General features: G+C 34.2%; 1 protein-coding gene across 1 annotated transcript in view; it reads right to left on the bottom strand.

Annotated features, from left to right (window-relative positions):
* LOC106461180 overlaps positions 1-18494 on the bottom strand; it is a gene marked incomplete at its 3' end in the record, with an annotated part of 37157 nt that extends 18663 nt beyond the window's left edge. The window contains exons 1-5 of the mRNA XM_022388037.1: positions 18437-18494; positions 10757-10960; positions 8485-8609; positions 8160-8292; positions 3684-3752 (exon numbers count right to left, since the gene is read on the bottom strand). Coding sequence (XP_022243745.1) covers positions 3684-3752; positions 8160-8292; positions 8485-8609; positions 10757-10960; positions 18437-18442 — 537 coding nt within the window. The remainder of the gene's footprint in view (positions 1-3683; positions 3753-8159; positions 8293-8484; positions 8610-10756; positions 10961-18436) is intronic.
* Positions 18495-19629: the final 1135 nt, after the last annotated feature.

Genomic DNA, 19629 nt, shown 5'->3' with positions numbered 1-19629 from the left:
GCGAGTCGAGTGTCGTAACCACCTGGCCACGCCGGGCCGAAACACATGATGTATCCAGTCAATAGTGGCTGTAGAGACGACAACAGAGTATTTTTTCAAATATTATTACAAGTCAAATGTAACGTAGTTGCCCTAATGAGCAAGTCAACAGAGATTGCATACGTTATTCTGGTTTGGAATATTGACTCATTCCTATATTCCCCGATAGCTAGAAACCAATATTTGCATATATCATTTGGATATTTTTTCCGTGTTGATATATTAAATGAAACCTGCTTACAAAACGCTCTGAGAGGTCTTTGAATATGTATTTAGTGAAAAAGAAATAAACAATCAACTAATAATTGAATTCGGTGTCACGCCATTTGGTATGTGAAATACATCTGCCACTTTCCAGAAGTCGATGGAACTTACCCTAGAAGATCAGGATGTCTCATTTAGGTGGAAGCATTATATTAATTTGGTGCACAATTCAGGTCACTACTGAAAATAATATTTCAGCATACAAAAGATGCAGAAAAAAAGTGGAGTGTCTTGTTTATATAACAGACATAGATGGAATGTTCACTAGATTTGTTAAGATTGCAGTGGTCAAGGCATGGCCCCAGCTTGACAAGAAGTCATCTTTCTGGGTTTTGCATCGTACTTTCGATTATTTGTAGCCACATTCAGCAAGATGGTCACACCGCAGTCTGCATTGATAGGACCGATATGAACTTTGTGTAGAATAAGCATTCAGTCTCCAGATTATTCTTTGGTCGAAGCAGTGGTATCAGATTATCCTTATTAGAAAGGCCCCTTAAAACCAGACGCCAGTGATAATAAAATTGGAATGGTTTTGTCACACATACAAGATGATGTGGAGTGTTTAATTGCACATGAAAGCAATGCACTAACAGCTCTGAATGCTGATGCTGAAAGATAAAAAAGGAACTGCTTTGAATTATATTATTTGTAAAGATCTATTCTACTTGTAGGATAGGAAGTTCATTATTCGGGTAGACGAAGAGTCACTAAAATAGATGACTTACTTTAAAATTCTGAAAGGTATGATTGTGTACTAGATAATGATGCTACAAGAGGATAACTTTGTTGTACAATATTGCCCAGGCCGCTAGCATGCGAACATCAAACGTCAACTGGTGAGAACATATATATTTGTTGAATGTACAGATCTTGAACACCTTAAAGAGGTCAAAGTCATTGCTGTAGAAATAATGGCAAATCATATGGGGGACATAACCTCTACTTGTCGGTGGAAAACGATAACTGTAAAATGATAATTAAATGTAATCAAAAGTCAGCCACTTTCTCAACCCAACCAGTTCTTACACCGAACTTCATAACAAAGAGGAATAGGCATGGACTGTGTAAATCTTGGTGGAATGTGTATAACTTTGTTAGATTTGGTTGGAGTTACTTTGTGGAATGTGTATAACTTTGTTAGATTTGGTTGGAGTTACTTTGTGGAATGTGTATAACTTTGTTAGGTTTGGTTGGAGTTACTTTGTGGAATGTGTATAACTTTGTTAGGTTTGGCTGGAGTTACTTTGTGGAATGTGTATAACTTTGTTAGGTTTGGTTGGAGTTACTTTGTGGCATGTGTATAACTTTGTTAGGTTTGGTTGGAGTTACTTTGTGGCATGTGTATAACTTTGTTAGGTTTGGTTGGAGTTACTTTGTGGAATGTGTATAACTTTGTTAGGTTTGGCTGGAGTTACTTTTCCATGTTTATATGATGTAGTGGGCTGTCCAACATTTAGGTGGCAGTAATAGTGTGCAAAATATAGTGATTTGATAGTGCATTTAGTCAGTAAAAGTAACTTTGCTATCATCTCTGGTATTTGTACTATATTAGACTGTCAGTAGATGCAAATATTTTGCACTTAACAACACAACATTCAACCACAATGCTCAACTATGAAACAATGGACCTCCTCCTGATTTTCATTTGTGATTTTCTTTGTGTTCTTGGGTTCATTTGTTATGGTCTTGTGCTGACTCAGTTGGTGGCAAATGAAAGCCGTGCATGTGATTCAGTGTACAGGAAGAATGACTGGCACTGAATTTGATTGCCATGGCTATCGAATTTGCGGTTAATGGTGACAACATATAGTAAAAGTACATGTTGGTTAATATGTAACATTAGACTAGATATGTCCCCGCGGTGGACAGAGTACAGATAGCCCATTGTGAAGATAATAATAATAACAACAAGAAGATATTTCCAAACCAACATAGGTTTCTAAAAGTGTTGTCTTAACGATAATTTATACCACATCTGGATTATGTTACTGCCAAACCATATCATGTGACATTTCAATTTTGGCGCTTTCCGGATTGTTGAGAAATGCTGATCCCAAAAACATGTCTATTGTAGCTGTAGCTAAACCTAACCTTAATATCCTATAGGCTTATCTACTCTCGCCTTTGTAAAATTAAGTTTGAATTTTAATAACTAGTTTAATATGAACATTTAGCATTTTTTTGGTGTTTATATTCAAATGCGTGTGAAAGCAGTAAGGAAATTTGATCTAAAGTTTCTTCTTTTGACTTTTCTATTTCCCATATTCATGTATGCGTGGCGCCACAATGACTTTTCTATTTCCCATATTCATGTATGCGTGGCGCCACAATGACTTTTCTATTTCACATATTCATGTATTCGTGGCGAAACAATGACTTTTCTATTTCACATATTCATGTATGCGTGGCACCATAATCGACGTGGACGAAGACAAACAAAGGACAATCACAAATTTGATAAAGGTTGGTTTGTTGGGGTTTTATGGCGCAAAAAACCAGGGTTATATGCGCTGTTGATAAAGGTCCACCTTACGAAAGCGCTCGGGTTATAGGGTATTTATCATTTTTGTAAAAAAACTACAGGTCCTGGAATGGCCTAATGATTAGGGTGCTCGACTCGCACTCTGTGGGCCGTGGGTTTGAATCCCGTCACCAAACGTACTTACATTTTCAGTCGGGAGGGGCGTTATAACATTACGAACAATCCCTCAGTTCGTTGGTAAAGAGTAGTAGAAGAGTTGACAATGGTGGTGTTCAATAGCTGCCTTTCTATCATTCAAAACTGTGGCGGCTAGTATAGATAGCCCTCGAGTATTTTTGCGCGAAATTCAACAAAGAAAATAAGAACATAAATATACTATAATTATATCTATACAGAAAATTATGTAGAAGAAAGTTCAACCCCAATAACGTTGTTCTTTATTCCCTAAAGGTTTCAGAATACCAACAAATTAAACTATTTCATACATATTAATTGGTAAAGATATCAAATAATGCAGTGTGAACTTATTTGATTATATTTTGCCTCTAATAATATTTATTAGTGACATAGACAATTATGTACGAGAAGATTTAAAATAAGATGTAAAAAAAACATAACATTACGCCTATTTTCATATTGCATAAGGGAAGGAGGATTACTGCATAGTATTACGTTCTGTTGAAATGTATAATAATGGTTCTAGAATAGCCCCGCACAATGCATTCGGTAATTTACTAAAAATATATAATGTGAACTTGACTTATTATACTTTTCCAAATATAACTTGTGTACTGCATAAAAAACCTACAAAATTTGCGAGTTTTCACAATGGAGAATCAGATTTTCAAAACAGTTTTAAAGTAAATAAAATATAAAAACTTTGATTAAATGTTACCATGGAGACTGCATGGTTTGTTCGCCCTTGCCGAATTCCCTCTCTCATTAGCTCTATAATTTCTCCTGCCTGTAAAAAGGAAACTACATTAGCTCTATAATTTCTTCTGCCTGTAAAAAGGAAACTACATTAGCTCTATAATTTCTTCTGCGTGTAAAAAGGAAACTACATTAGCTCTATAATTTCTTCTGCCTGTAAAAAGGAAACTACATTAGCTCTATAATTTCTTCTGCCTGTAAAAAGGAAACAACATTACCTCTATAATTTCTTCTGCGTGTAAAAAGGAAACTACATTAGCTCTATAATTTCTCCTGCCTGTAAAAAGGAAACTACATTAGCTCTATAATTTCTTCTGCCTGTAAAAAGGAAACTACATTAGCTCTATAATTTCCTCTGCCTGTAAAAAGGAAACTACATTAGTTCTATAATTTCTTCTGCCTGTAAAAAGGAAACTACTTTGAAATGTTTATAACAACTACAAAAATTTCACTTAATTCAACAGTGTGAATTTGTGTTTTATCAGATATTTAGAAAAACAAGCACCGTGGACAATCTGAAGCCATGAAAGTCCACATGTGGTTTCTAACGTACAGTTTGTTCGTCCTTGACGAATTTCTTATCTCCTCAGAAAAACCAGCCATAGGTTTGATAACTTCCACGACAGGGTGTATTTATTTTCTCTGTAAAAATAAAATAAGATCACTGTTTTGCAGTAACATGCAGACCATCATAGCAGCTACGGCATTGCTACGGGACCCCAAGGCCAATGGGAGCCTGAAGTAAAGTAAAAAAAAAAAAGACCCTTACTGCCGGGTCCCCTTGGCTTATCACGCGGCCTGCACTCACACATACATGTATGCGAAACAGACAGAAAGGCAATATGTGTCACAGTTATTATCACCACCAAAAACAGGAGAAAAATAAGAATTATAAAGTCGGAAACTTCACAAAATTCATTTATTTTTTAACATGATAGTAACGAAAGAGAGCAAGAGGAGAGAGGTTCGTGTATTTACTCAGTATTGTAGTTAAATGTCAATAAAGAGCAGTAAGAGGGGCCCAAATTTATATTTTTTTCGTTTTTAATATGAGGCCCATGAAATGCTATGTACGTCACCGCCATCTGTCAGTATGCTCCGAACACGTCATGTAAAATCCTTAATCTGAGGAAACTAAATTAATCGATTAGAAAATAAAACGTAGAAAAATAACTAACAAACCTGAACTGAACTCTTTGAGAACTAGTCATAGAGTGGTGATGTTAAAACCCACACTAACCCATGGAGTGGCGATATTATAACCCACATCAACTCACAGAGTGACGCTATCAAAACCCACACTAACCCATAGAGTGGTGATATTATAACCCACATCAACTCACAGAGTGACGCTATCAAAACCCATACTAACCCATAGAGTAGCAATATTAAAACCCACACAGACTCATAGAGTGGCGAAATTTAAACCTACACTAACCCCCTTACCCATAGACTGGTCATATTAAAACCCACACTAACCCCCTTACCCATAGACTGGTCATAATAAAACCCAAACTAACCCCCTTACCCATAGACTGGTCATATTAAAACCCATACAAACCCCTTACCCATATAATGATGATATCAGACCCACAATAACCCAAAGTTTTGCGTGATTTTAAGCTTATTCATATAATTAAATTACTTTCGCCTGGCCCAATAGAACTTTGATCAAGTTGCGATAATAAGTGTTCTTTTAACAATGTAGATGTGGGTCCATTATATTCCTTTAAACACATAGATATGGGGTCCATCATAGTCCTTTAAACACATAGATATGGGTCCATCATATTCCTTTAAACACATAGATATGGGTCCATCATAGTCCTTTAAACACATAGATATGGGTCCATCATAGTCCTTTAAACACATAGATGTAATTTTTCAATTAAAAACAATTCTAAATTCCAGATGCAAATTTTACTCAACCCAAAGTTTCTGCTGCAATTTTTCATCAAGGATTGCTCAACACACAAAAGAATAAAATAAACCAGAAACCGCATAAGAAAGCAAGAATGTGCAACAATGATATAACAAGACTTATTAACAGGATAAAACAATAATGCTAAAAAATCAAAATCCCTCAACGAATATCACATAATCTAAATGGGTGGCCACGACTAACGAATTATACACGCGGTGTATGTTCTTAGATACTTTACTGTATGCTGACTTATGGCCACCACTGAATGTATTATATAAGTTAATGGGTGTTGCATACATAAAATGCTCAACGATAAGTACGAACTCATTATGCTAACAATCTGGTTTCGATACCTGATGTAGGTGGCGCACAGACGCCTCATTGTGCAGCTTTGTACTTAACAACAAACAAACAAAAATGTATGCCCATGTAATCTTTTGTCCTTTCCTTAACAGTAATAAAAGAGTTTAATAAATAAATAATTAAATAAAAATGAAAATAAAATTAAACTACAAAGATGTTGCATAGGTAGGGGGGGGGGGGTAACAAGAAAATGGTAATTGATTAACGTTAACTCATTTAACCATCTAAACCTAAAAATGGCAGATTGTTGCTGTTGACTTTTTTGTTGTTGTTGTTAATAGTGCGTTTAACAATTGTTTGTCTGCGCTGTGTCCCTTGTGTGGAATCTAACCCCAAATTTTAGCGTTATAACCTCTTAAGTTTACAGCGGAGCCTTCGAGAGAGAGCCAAAAATGACAATTTATGTTTGTAAATTTTTATAACATATGTTTACGCGTACAATAAAAGTAAGAACTTAAACTCACTTGACTCCTTTGCTAAATTCAAATTGTCGTGCTGGACTGTGAATCCGGGGGTACTTGGTTTGCGTCTCGTTCTCGCAAAATCGCCGCGCGTGCTTTATAAAAATAAAGGTAAAATCTAACTATTCAGTCAGATAAGAGTAGCCCAAAAGTTGGCGGTGGGTGCTGTTGTCTAGCTGCCTTCCCTCTAGTTTATCAGTTTAAAATTCGCAAAAATACACTTTGGGAAATTTTGTATATGCAAATAAGCTAAAGTCACTGTTTTTTACGTTATTTTTCTCGCATTCACTGAAATAAAAAAGCTGGATTTTGGCTTAATAAGTCTAAAATCACGAATGGTGTTGAAATTGTAAAAGTTAATTAAATTCCTTCGGAAAAATGTAAACTTTACTTTTGGAAATTTCTAGAAGAAACTCAGAGTAAAAAAATACTTGTAGAAGAGGAACGCTATAAGCAGTGGGGAAGTCTTTCATCTTCGTTGCGAAGCAGGGATCAAAAGGGATAATTTTGACAAATGAAAAGGGCAAGAGGGATGGTGCTGAATTTTTTGGTTGAAATTACTCAAAATAAGACTGGTTTTGTGCAAATTCAGAGGCTTCTTACGTCAATTTTGGGTCTCTCACTGGATTCATTTTGAAAAACTAGTTAACCTCTCGGATGCATTTTCCTTCTTTTGGCAGAAAGAGAAATGACCGTGATTTATTTTGGAGTATAACTCATCAGATGAACTACAGTAAATGGTAACTAACCAGACATTAGAAACATCGACAGTATAACCAGGCTTAGAAGTTATAAATGTTCTTTTGCTGGTTAGAATGGGAATTCGAATAATGAAAGAAACTTTTTAATACGTGATACTTCTGCATGATATTTAAATGCTGTGCAAGAATGCTAAGAGGATTATGCGTTAGCTGAGGGTACCTTAAACATTCAATTAGTAAAGATAAAAAATGTCGTTATATTGAATACGTATTTTGGTATTGTAGAACAACATCTGTAGAACAGAAGAAATATTTGGGTCGAATGAACTAGATACGCCAAATCTGTCAAATTTATCGTCTTCATTTCTGGAACCCACTGTTTCATGTGTATCAAATCTTGAAGACCCCATGTGGAATTAGGTTAAATAGGTAGTTTGCACATGAAAAATCCCCCCCCAAAGTGGATATTTGCAGATTCTTGATGTTTTGCAGATATCAAAATTCCAGTTTCAACGGTATTAAAAATAGCTTGGTAACAATTATTTTCCAGTTTAACCCTTCAGCGCTCATACAAAATGATCTGTTTATCAAAATAATGCGATGATACTGTAATAGGAACTAATATCCTGTTGCGAAAAAATCCAATTAACAAAAAATGTGCCTTATGCCATAGCATGTATGGAGTTAGTTTTTGGATGAAAAAATAAAATAAAATCTTCAAGTTGTTTTCAGTTTCTTGCTACAAAAGGTGAATAAACGATCCTAAAATATTTGATTTCTTCAGCAAAGGAAACTATCAGCCTTCGTCGAATGTAATAACAAGTTTTATCACACATTTAACGAGACTCGTTGATTATTCGAGACTTTCTTTCTTAAGCAATATAATCAACATTTAAATCTAGAATTAAAGAAGCTATCTACTTATTATTTATTCTTTATATAATCACCTTCTGCTCTTAGAAATCAAAGAAAATTATTTTGGGTTTCACCTGTTTTGGAAAAGCCCGGTATCTTGAAATCAATTTTGCAAAGTCGTCAACAGACTCGAACCTCATATAGGAATCAACAAGAACTTCGAAATCCAGCTGAACTCCTTCCAAGCGATTAATTGGATAAAAATATCTAAAAAACAATGGAGGTATTAACATTTCTTCAAGGGAAGAAAAAATAAGACATCTTTAGTTTCAGGTTTTAATATTTGCGTTACCTTGCGTGTAATTTCAATATAAATAATTAAGAAAACGCTTACAAGCGTCAATTTGAAATATGGATTGTAAAAGATATGTATTATACTTTATTCAAGCCCAAACTTACCCTAATAATTCCATACCGTCAACATATGTCTGTAGCCCTGAAATGAACATTTCCATATTCAAATCTGAGGTTCCATTTTCTAAAACCAATTCTTGAGATTTCTGAAGAAATTGTTCCGCAGTACTCTATTCAGAAAGTTAAGTAAAAATATAATGTTTAGGATTTTGAATGATCTTTATATATACATATAAACATTTTAAAGTTATTTTACATAACAAGGTTAGATGTAGCATAGTGGTTAGCGTGCTGAACTATGGATCTCAGGGTTCATGGTTCGCTTTCCGATGCAAGGACATAACAGGGTCAGGCGTAGCCTAGTGGGTATCGTCCTCAACTATGGATCCAAGAGTCCATGATTCGCGTCCCGTTGCCGCAAAATATCTCTCCACATTTTAAGGCCATGGGTGCGTTATAAGAGTGATGGTCAAATCTCACTATTCAATTGGACTAGCACAAGAATTGTCGGTGAATACTGCTGACTAGCTGCCTTCCTCCTCTAGTCTAATAGTTCAAACTTAGGGAAAATATTCCTTGAGTAACTTTACGCAACTATCCGAAACAAAAGAAAAAGTTGCATAACAGTTTTTATGCTTTTTCGTTACCCTAAGACATTCTTCACTTATACGTTTATTTTATTTCAAGATAAGCTGCTTTAAAATATGAATTTAAATATAGTATCGATGTCAAAGATAAATTATAACATATATACATATTTACTATCATGATTAAAGTACCTCTTATGATACTAAGAGTCGGGCGTGGCCTAGTCATTAGTGAAGGAAATTCAGTTTAGAAGGTCCAAGATTCGAGCTACAACATGTCGCTTATCACGCTCTAAGTTTTCAGTTGCGTGGGTGTTATAACTGACAGTTAATCCCGATATTCGATTAACAGTAGTCGCATAGGCGGCGTGTACTGTTAACAGACTTCTCTCCTCATAGTCAGGAGTTCTAACTTAGGGATTTATGACATGATTCTGTAGTTCGTGTGTTATGTAAAGTGTCGTTCGGGTTGGAAACGTTAAAATATCAAAAATACCTGTAATTTGAAATAATTAAAAATCCCACAAATATTTGAATTCTTTAACAATCCCATAAAAACAAAGAAATTATAATAATTAACATTTTATTTTATAATGTGCGTATATATATTTTCGTGTGCCATTAATTAAACCATTAAAAGTTGGTGTTTTAACATTTTAGAAAATAAAAGGTTGATCTGCTTAAATGATTTTTTGATACACGATAAACACATATTCTTATAACACTGTAGCTGTGAATGTCATTAACTTTGCAACAAAGGAAGAGCTTTTTTATTATTATTATTGGCATTGTTTTATCAATAACAATATTTTATAACAATACTCAGTTTTTGTCTGTCCTGAAAATGCGCGAGCATTTCATTTCAACGGATATAAACAAAAGGCCGATGAAATTTTACTTTAGTTGACATTTTGTAAAACAACATATTAACAGCTTATTAAAAGTGTATAAAAAGATCTAACGTTCGTTCGTAAAATAACATCCATAAGTTTATTCCTCGATAGTACGGTACAGTTCAGCCCTAACTAAACTAAAACAAAAAACGTAAACAAGTTACAGTTAATTTATCTCTTTATCGAATATAGGCCGTACTTAATAAAGGCTTAATTAACACTAATTTGATCGCAAATGTTTGCGGGTCTCTGCTAGTATTATAAAAAATGTTAGAAAAAGTATTGTCCTATTCATAGATAATTTTTCTTAATTATTCAAATAATTTATACTAATTTAGCTTAAAATTTCAAATTACAGTTATCGTGTTCATAAGAAGAAAGTATCAGTAATTAGAAGCATACCGAAAGTAATGTGACAACATTTAGAAGCATACAAGAGAATGAGCTAGTTTCCCCAACATTCAACATGTTTGGGATAAATAGCAAAACAAGTAGAAGTGTGTAGTGTATCGAAAATATTTCCAAATGAACATTCAAACGAGCTGAAAAATACTAAACAACATATGAAAATACCTTTGCTTTTGTTGCAAGAGCTGAGCCAGGAGTGGCCTTGCTGGTAATCCGATGGTACATGGTTCACGTCCCATTATTGCAAAAAAAACATGCTTTGTACTTTGGAACTATGAGTGCGTTAAGAGTGTGACAGTCAAATGCAACAATTAGATTAGAGTAACATGTGGGTGTTGTAGACTAGCTGCTTCTACTCTAGTCTATCAATTCAAAATTAAAGACCTATTTTTATTTATATGAATGAAAAGTATACTTTATAAATGGTACCTTTCTTTTACGGAATGCCTCTAGGGAATAAGAGTCTAGTTTGTCATCATACATATGCTTTCCTATCATCGATGCAAATTCTGGACTCTCCTGTAACCTCCACTGCCAGAATTCTGAGTATAATTTCTCAGCATCATTTTTCACACCTTTTTTCTCACTGTTGACACTTGTTGGTTCTTGTCCTGTTGCTTGACTATACCAAACCTGTAAACGATGAAGCCATAATTTCTAAATAAACACATTTTTATCAAGAAAGCTAAAAAGAAGTATCCGCATCGATATCTTAGCAATAATGATATTAGAAAACACAGAAGTATTTTATCTGTCAGTATTTAGTGGGATTGCAAGTAAACGAAGAATGTTACGTGACGATGTTGTTCAGTAAATCATACAAAAAAAAGATAAAATATAAAGTGATAGAGTACTACCGAGTCTCAGATAACCGATCTCTCAGTATTCGCATCAGTGGGTATTAAAGTGATAGAATACTACCAAGTCTCAGATAACCGATCTCTCAGTATTCGCATCAGTGGGTATTAAAGTGATAGCTATCACTTTAATACCCACTGATGCGAATACTGAGAGATCGGTTATCTGAGACTTGGTAGTACTCTATCACTTTAATACCCACTGATGCGAATACTGAGAGATCGGTTATCTGAGACTCGGTAGTACTAATACTACCAAGTCTCAGATAACCGATCTCTCAGTATTCGCATCAGTGGGTATTAAGGATGGAATTTGAAGGAACTCTTGAGTTGACTCAAACAACTTTTAAAGCTCCCAACCAGACTGCCAGTTTTTGTGGTTGTTGATTTTAAGTGGCTTAACTACACAGAAACTAATAGTGACGTTTCAAGTTCAGGTTTGCAGAACTTAATGATCCTGACAAATTCCGTCCTTAATTTGTTGTTAAGCGCAAAGCTACACAGTGGACTTTCTGTGCTCTGGAAAGCGTCTGTTGGCTAGTAGCTTTGTGGCCTTCAATCATGATAACCTCAGTATTACTTTCCTCAAAACAAAAAAACTTGATGTTAAAATAAGGTGTCAAATCCTTCACTTTCTATAAGAGAACGCCTTATTTCGAAATCTAATATTTGCATAATTATTTAATCTGCCACCTGTTTGCCAACTTTGGCAATACTGCAGAAATTGTACGTATAATCTGTGCTCTTTAGATTGTTTTACATTTTTACATTGACGTGCTGATGCTTACTTGTCTTTGGTGTTCAATTTTATATAGATAGTTTTTGAAACTTTGTGCCTCAAGTTTTGCATCCCTTTGGTATTTCACTATATAAATATCCATCCTGCCATAAGACTATCCGTGGTAATATTGCACTATTGAATTGTTGGAAATTCGCCATGACCCAAATATGTAAGTGTTAAACTACTGTTAACTACTGAGTAGCTGAGTTCCCTAGAAACAAGACTGTCAGCGTCAACAACTAAGCAGCTGAGTTCCCTGAAAGCAAAACTGTCACTATTAACTACTCAGTGTCTGAGTTTCCTGGAAACAATAGTGTCACTGTCAATTACTAAGTAGATGAGTCCCCTGGAAACAATACAGTCACTGTCAACAACTGAGTAACTGAGTGCCATGAAAACAATATTGTTACTGGCAATTACTAAGCAGTTGAGTTTTCTGGAAACAATACTATCAGTGTTAATCACTGAGTAGCTAAGTTTCCTGGAAACAATACTGTGAGTGCCAACTACTGAGCAGCTGAGTCCCCTGGAAACAATACTGTCATTGTCAATTACTGAGCAGCTGAGTTTCTTGGAAACAATACTGTTAGTGTTAATCAACGAGCAGCTAAGTTTCCTGGAAACAATACTGTCAATGTCAACTACAGGAAATGGGAATGATGAATGACAAACCTTCATAGTGAACCATTATCACACTTATTACATATTGCCCTTTCTTCTAACAAAATTACACGGTCTATAAGTAATAAAAAAAGACTAGGAAACATAGCATTTAAACACTTTTGGAACTTATTGTCTTGAAATATTGGAGTATGGACATAGTATAATAAAAGCTCATTCAAATCGATAATTAGACCTTCTGAGATCAATGGAAGAATTACACCCTTATAAAAACAAAGAAATCCAAACCATGAAATACTTGAAAACTCGTGTAAATAATTAATTTTGAAAAGTTAGCTTAATGTACAAACTTTAAAGTTGTCTTTTTCTCACGTAACATGGATGTAATATAGTTTACTCCTTCAAAAGATGCGTATGATAAAAAGTGGTATTTATCTGAACTCCAGTGCGGTAATGGAACTGAGCAGTTCAACAGTAATATTTATACATCTTTACACGGATAAGTAAACAAAACTTAGTGAATCATAAGAAAGAGCACAAAACAAATAGAAAGTAAAAAAAAGTTTCTAAGATGAAAAAGTAATAATATCCAAAGTTGTCATATTTGTATGGATGTGAGGATGTTAAAAACCGGAAAGAGTGCGTTAACATCACAATGTAAGCTGTGTAATATAGAGTGTATATACATTTACATTTTATGTAGTAGAAGTAACAAAATACAACATCTATGGATTATACTATAATAAGTCTACTATGGAATTACTTAATTCCAAGATTAATATTACTTTTTGTTTATTTGACCAATTTCTAAAATGGATTTTTATTTCATTGCATTTAGAAATCTGGCGATGTATATGGGCCGGGCGTGGCTATGTGGTTATAGTGCCGGACTGTGAATCCGAGGATCTAATTCAGTTTTGACCTTGGGATTATCGGTGCGCTACAACATTGACGGTAATATCCCTTTTTATATATATATATCTCAATATTCGGTTAGAGTAGCCCACGAGTTAGATGTGGGTGCAGTTGACTAACCCCCTTCCCTCTAGTCTGACAGTTAACAATCAGGGCAGACTAGTGCAGATAGCCCGTATGTGGCTTTGCACGAATATCCGAAGCAAAGAGACAAAAATGTATTTAAATATATATTATTTTTGAGTAATACCAAAGAGAAGTTCAGATTTCCTATAAAACGAACACTTAATATTGTTCACAATAAACCTACCTCTAAATGTTTTATACAGTTTTCACGCTTTCTTTAAATGGCTTTCTTCCTTCTTTTTAAGCCCTCTCCAGTAATCTGAAAATAGTCTATAATGATATAAATGTATTGAACGAATAATGACTCTTCTGCATATAAGAAAATGCGTAATATTTACTCCTAGTGAGTTTTGTTTCTAGATGACCTCCATTTCGTTTATCCTTTTTAGCTCACTTTCTCAAAGTAGAGCTTCGCGTAAACGGTTTGTCGTTAAAAACAACGTCAAATTATATTTTTTCTTTATAAACAAACCTCTTATCTCACTGATAATCAAGCGCATGTTGACAGATGAGCCACTGCTGACCTATAAACAAAGTAGATGCTGTAGCTAGCTAACAGTAGTGCAAGATATTTTTCATTACGTATATTTCTGGTGGTCTGGTTTAAGCAGAAATTACAAGGTTGTTACTCAAAAAATGGCAGGTTACTCTTTTCTAACGACGGTAGTTTTATACTTGTTGCAGGTAAGTTTTATTATTATTACTTCTTTTTGCCCAGTTTACCTTCGTGTAATGCTGCAATGTGCTTTTCCTTCATTTTCAAACACATTATTTCCGGAATGATGAAAATGTTAATGCCATTATTTCAAAAGTTTGATTCATACAGACACTTTGTTGTGTACGCTGATGGTACAAATGCTGTAATTTTTACTTTACTCAAATACGGCAATATATAAAATGGTTTTAACAGCAAAGTAAACTTCCACTCACCAGGGGATATCGAGGGAACATTTTCAGAAATAAAAAAAAAATACAACGAACAAACTTGATTTCATGTACTCACATCAGACCTTGCAATAAATTAAAGAAACAAATGTAATGATCGTCTTTTTTTATCTAATGAACACCAACATAGCTGTAAAAAAATGTGCGGCCAAAAAAAGGGGGGGGGAGAATTTCGACAGAAAAACATGAAATCAAAATTTGCAGCCAAAATGAGAAAATATTGACGATTTGAATTTTATGCAAACTATTGTGACTAAGCATTCAAACTTTTACGCATATCTAATACACGAAATCACATGGGCCACTGTTTTTTTTGTTACTTGTTTTGTCGATTTTGATTGGATATCACTCGTTTTTGTTGTACATTAGGTAAAAATAACCACAAAAGACATAAATTTGATACTCAGATATACTTTGGAATAATTAGCATCAAGCACATATTAAATTTGGAGACATCATAACTGCATGTGTGTTTCTTCAATACTTCAATAACTTTGAGTTCATATCTTTCAGTTGTTTTATTTTTGTTTTTCCACATCCTTATCAGCCAAGTTGTTTTTGAATAAATATTATTTTCCTTGTATAGTTGTATTATAAAATTTGCCAGAAACGTAGGCAATCACATACCGGGTAACGTTTTTATTAGTTTCAAGTGTGATGCAAAGTAGTACGCAAAAATCATGTGCAAATTTTTACACGGTGGTGGTTTTTGGCTCATAACTTCCGAATTTCGTGTCCGATTTTTATAAAATAAAAACAAATCCATTTTAAGAATACCCTAATATGTCGTGGAAATTTCAGCGCGAGCAAATTTTACTCCAGGCGAGCTCAAAAATTTACAAGATTTTAGTGCATTTTTTCCTATAGTTTTGCCCATATTTCCAAGAATATTTGAGCTACTACAACCAAATATGCTGTCAAGCTAGGTAACATATATTCCAGCTAAACACCAAATTTGAAAGAAATCGATGAAGGGAAAGTTGTTTTTTTTCACTGATGCGAAGGAGGAGGAGAAAACGAAGAATTTCAGGCTGTTTGGTCTACTGTGAAACAATAATGGTTAAAGCGACTTCTTTGAACTTTAGTATGTAAGGTTAAGAGACTTGGAAGACTTATCATACAACAAATAGAAGAGTTTTAATTAACGGGGGCGATTATACGGATGGTTGAAAACCGAAAGTTTTCATTCCTGTTAATAGCACACTTGGTGTCGTGTCGTTTGTGTCTTTAGTAGGTGCTCACGTAGAAAATTTTATTCTAATTAACTGGTAGCATCAGAAACAACTAAACCAATGATTACCTATCTTACGCTAATTCACTGGTAGCATCAGAAACAACTAAACAAATGGTTGTCTATCTTACGCTAATTCACTGGTAGCATCAGAAACAACTAAACAAATGGCTATCTACCTTACGCTAATTCACTTATTCTAATTCACTGGTAGCATCAGAAACAACTAAACAAATGGTTGTCTATCTTACGCTAATTCACTGGTAGCATCAGAAACAACTAAATAATTGGCTATCTACCTTACGCTAATTCACTGGTAGCATCAGAAACAACTAAACAGCTTGTTATCTATCTTACGCTCGGTTTGTCCAGCCTCATCAATCCGATAAATTCATATCACAAAAGAAGATACTGCTTGATAATAAACTTACATTATGTAAAATGATTTTCATGTGTACAAGATACTACTCCTTATTACATGGCTTTGAAAACGAACCATGAAATAATATATTTTTATCTATCTCAAATTCTGAACGAAAAAGATAGGAACAAATCCACTGGGAGACATAACTGATGTACAAATCCCCCTAGTGGCTGAGCGGTGACTGTGCAGGTTTACGATGCAAAAAAATCAGGTTTTAATATTCGTGGTGGGCAGAGCACAAATAGCCACTGTGTAACTTTGTGCTTTGATTTGGAAACGGTTTCGTATTCTGCCGAAAACACTTCGGGATACTTTAGCCATTCATCTTTCGGTTTTTTAACCAGAAGGGGTGTCTTCTTTAAACGATTTCCAGAACTTCAAGCTCATTTCAATCCAATATAATATGGCGGGAATTTCAGTACGAGTGCTGAGCCTCGAACTCGAGAAGAGTCCGGGACCCATGGAAACCGGGGGTGTTTAGAAATGAAATTTCTCTTCACCGCACTCACGGAATGATATTTGGTGATGGACTACATGAAAAAAAAGAAATAATAATAGTAAAAAAAAAATAACGTAAGAGTGAGAGTTGAGGTTTAATTGAAAATGCTTGAAAGCAAAACTCCGAAAACCACAGAAGACTAGACGTAAATTTTCACTTGAGAATAAACTTCAAGATAATTTCAAACTGACCATAATATATATTCATCACAGGCTGAATGGTCAGTCATACTCACTTCCCATTACGTGAATAATTATCAGATATCTAACTTGTAGAACGATAAATTAAAGGTTGGGATTGAGTTGTCCCGTTATAGCTATAATACTACATATTCCGATTATCACTTAATTGTTTTGTACAGTATACATGACTATTTGTCACGATGGGAAACTAAAACAGAATGTTTACAAAGCTATAATCCTGTTATTCTATAAAAACGACTCTCAATTTAGCTGTAATACTTTTCTAATATTTTTACTACTAATTGTGAAAAGTGCAACCGATAAGTTATTCCAACTTTGTTAATTGAGTCTTAAAAATCTAAGAATATACATATTGCTATTTAATATAATTTATTATGTTGACAATTATATTTATCTAATCGAAGTCCATTTGTTATTATCATTTATAATTCATATATTATGTTCTTAAGACTGCCTTTGGTAATAAGGAATTTTGAAAATCACAAAGTCAGGTTCCTTTGTTTATTTGAAGGTAAGCACAAAGCTACACGAATTTGAATGACTATCTGTGCTCCGTCCACCACGGGTATCGAAACCCGGTTTCTAGCGGTATATATCCGCAGACATGCCGCTGTGCTACTGGAGGCAAACACACAAAGTCAGAAATACACTATGGAAACATAAAGCTGTGAGTTAAGCCTACTTTACGCTTGCTGAAACAGTAACTCTTTCCCTCAATGAAAAACAACAATGATTTGTTTGGCGTAACATTTTAGTCCTGCTATTACTGAGCTATTCTTCCTGCCAGTTGTATTTTTAGTTCATGATTATGGTCTGTGACCTGATTTATACAATACAACACAGTCTCGGTACCCTGTATAATAACATTTAATACATATTCAGGTAGTTTTTGATACTGCTGCTCCAGATAAGATTTTAAAATGCATTACATGAATAAAATCTCTCAATTTACAGTACACTTTTACTTTATCAGGAGCGTGTCTTAACTTACTTACAATTGTTGAGATTTGGGAAAACTTTTTTTTTTCATCTTTGTTTTAGCTTCAAAATCAGCTGGTGAAGTACTTTTTTAAAATCTGGCTTATTAGAAGATTGTCTTATACGAAATGTGTCTTTGTCTAGGGACCAAGATTCCAGGCCAAAAAGAAAGACAGAGAATGTAAATAGATCGCAATATCTTAGATTTTGTTGAAAGTAAAATTAATGTAGAAAGTTTTACTGATTGTGTTATAGGTACTTATTAGGCCTATCTTACCTACCTGTTAAATCTGGGACTCAACACAGTTCTAGTTTACCCTATTCAAAATTACGTCATGACTTTCAAAACGACGACTTGTGTGTTTGTCTAAAAGTAAAAATAAGTTTTGTTCTCATATGATGTTTTACGTTATAGTGTATGCAACCAAGAAATGATAAAAACAGTCACTAATCATACTAGCGAGTCACTCTTGTTATCAAAATATATAATTATATTAAATAATTAAAGCTATATTGGATGTATACATACCTCCATTATTAAACCAATTCAATTGACACCAGCCAGCTTCAACAGATTTATGTGTTCAAGGGTATAGCTCTTATAAATGCATATAAAAATATGAATTAAAATTAAATGGTGTTGATTGGCTCGAAATCTATCTAGGACATCAACAGCGTGGGGTGAGTAGCTTAGGGCAGAACTGCTGCGTCATCACTTTGCAATTTTGATTAATGTACTTCAAAATTCATCATCTTTTATATATATTAAACGTTTACATTATATTTTACAGTTAGGGAAGTTTTGTCGTGTTTATAAAGCTTTCAGAATACGTGTACATAAGGTATCGCAATTTATTTTGTAGTTAGGGAAGTTTTGTCGTGTTTATAAAGCTTTCAGAATACGTGTACATGAGGTAGTGCTATTTATTTTGTAGTTAGGGAAGTTTTGTCGTGTTTATAAAGCTTTCAGAATACATGTACATAAGGTAACGCTATTTATTTTGTAGTTAGGGAAGTTTGCTTTCAGAATACGTGTACAGAAGGTAACGCTTCAAAAACATAAAGGTAATAAAAGTTGATTTTCTTAGCTTCTCATCAAGCGACTAACACTCAAAATCAGCATGTCAGTTTGACTGTTCTAAAATTAATTCATAGAAGCTCACTATGGATGCTTCTCAACATGTTTGTGTAAATGTTAATCTATAATCGGAGGCGAGACTAAGCAATACTTTTCTAATGCTGTTTCGCATTTTTCACGTGAAAATGAAATTTTAGAATAAAATGATAATAATAGATTCTAATCAACAAATTATTACATTAAACTGCTTCACCAAAAACGTTGGAGAAAAATGGTACATTCTGTGTTTATTCTACAGTGTATATTTTTAACACGTATGATGTTTTGAGTTATATTTTACTCACCACGCTGAAACTATATTTATATGTGATCACGCACGGGTGTGTTCAACCGAACCCCCTATTTTTGTAATATAAAAAATATATACTTATATAGTTATAGCGCAGCTGCTTATGGTATTTAACATTTTCTACATAGTCTACATTATTCTCATGAAGCATTAGCATTGGGTTGAAACAGTAGGATGCTCCCAGACCCTCTTAAGAATAGCACGCTTTAAATACTGATTGTGTATCACACGATACGTGTTGGCTTTTGATCTCACAAATTAGAACCTCTCTTTTCAAACATTCTGCGTTGGTTTG

Source organism: Limulus polyphemus, unplaced genomic scaffold, assembly GCF_000517525.1.
Source record: "Limulus polyphemus unplaced genomic scaffold, Limulus_polyphemus-2.1.2 Scaffold909, whole genome shotgun sequence".
Lineage (NCBI taxonomy): Eukaryota > Metazoa > Arthropoda > Merostomata > Xiphosura > Limulidae > Limulus > Limulus polyphemus.
This window is presented reverse-complemented; position numbering and strand designations above follow the sequence as displayed.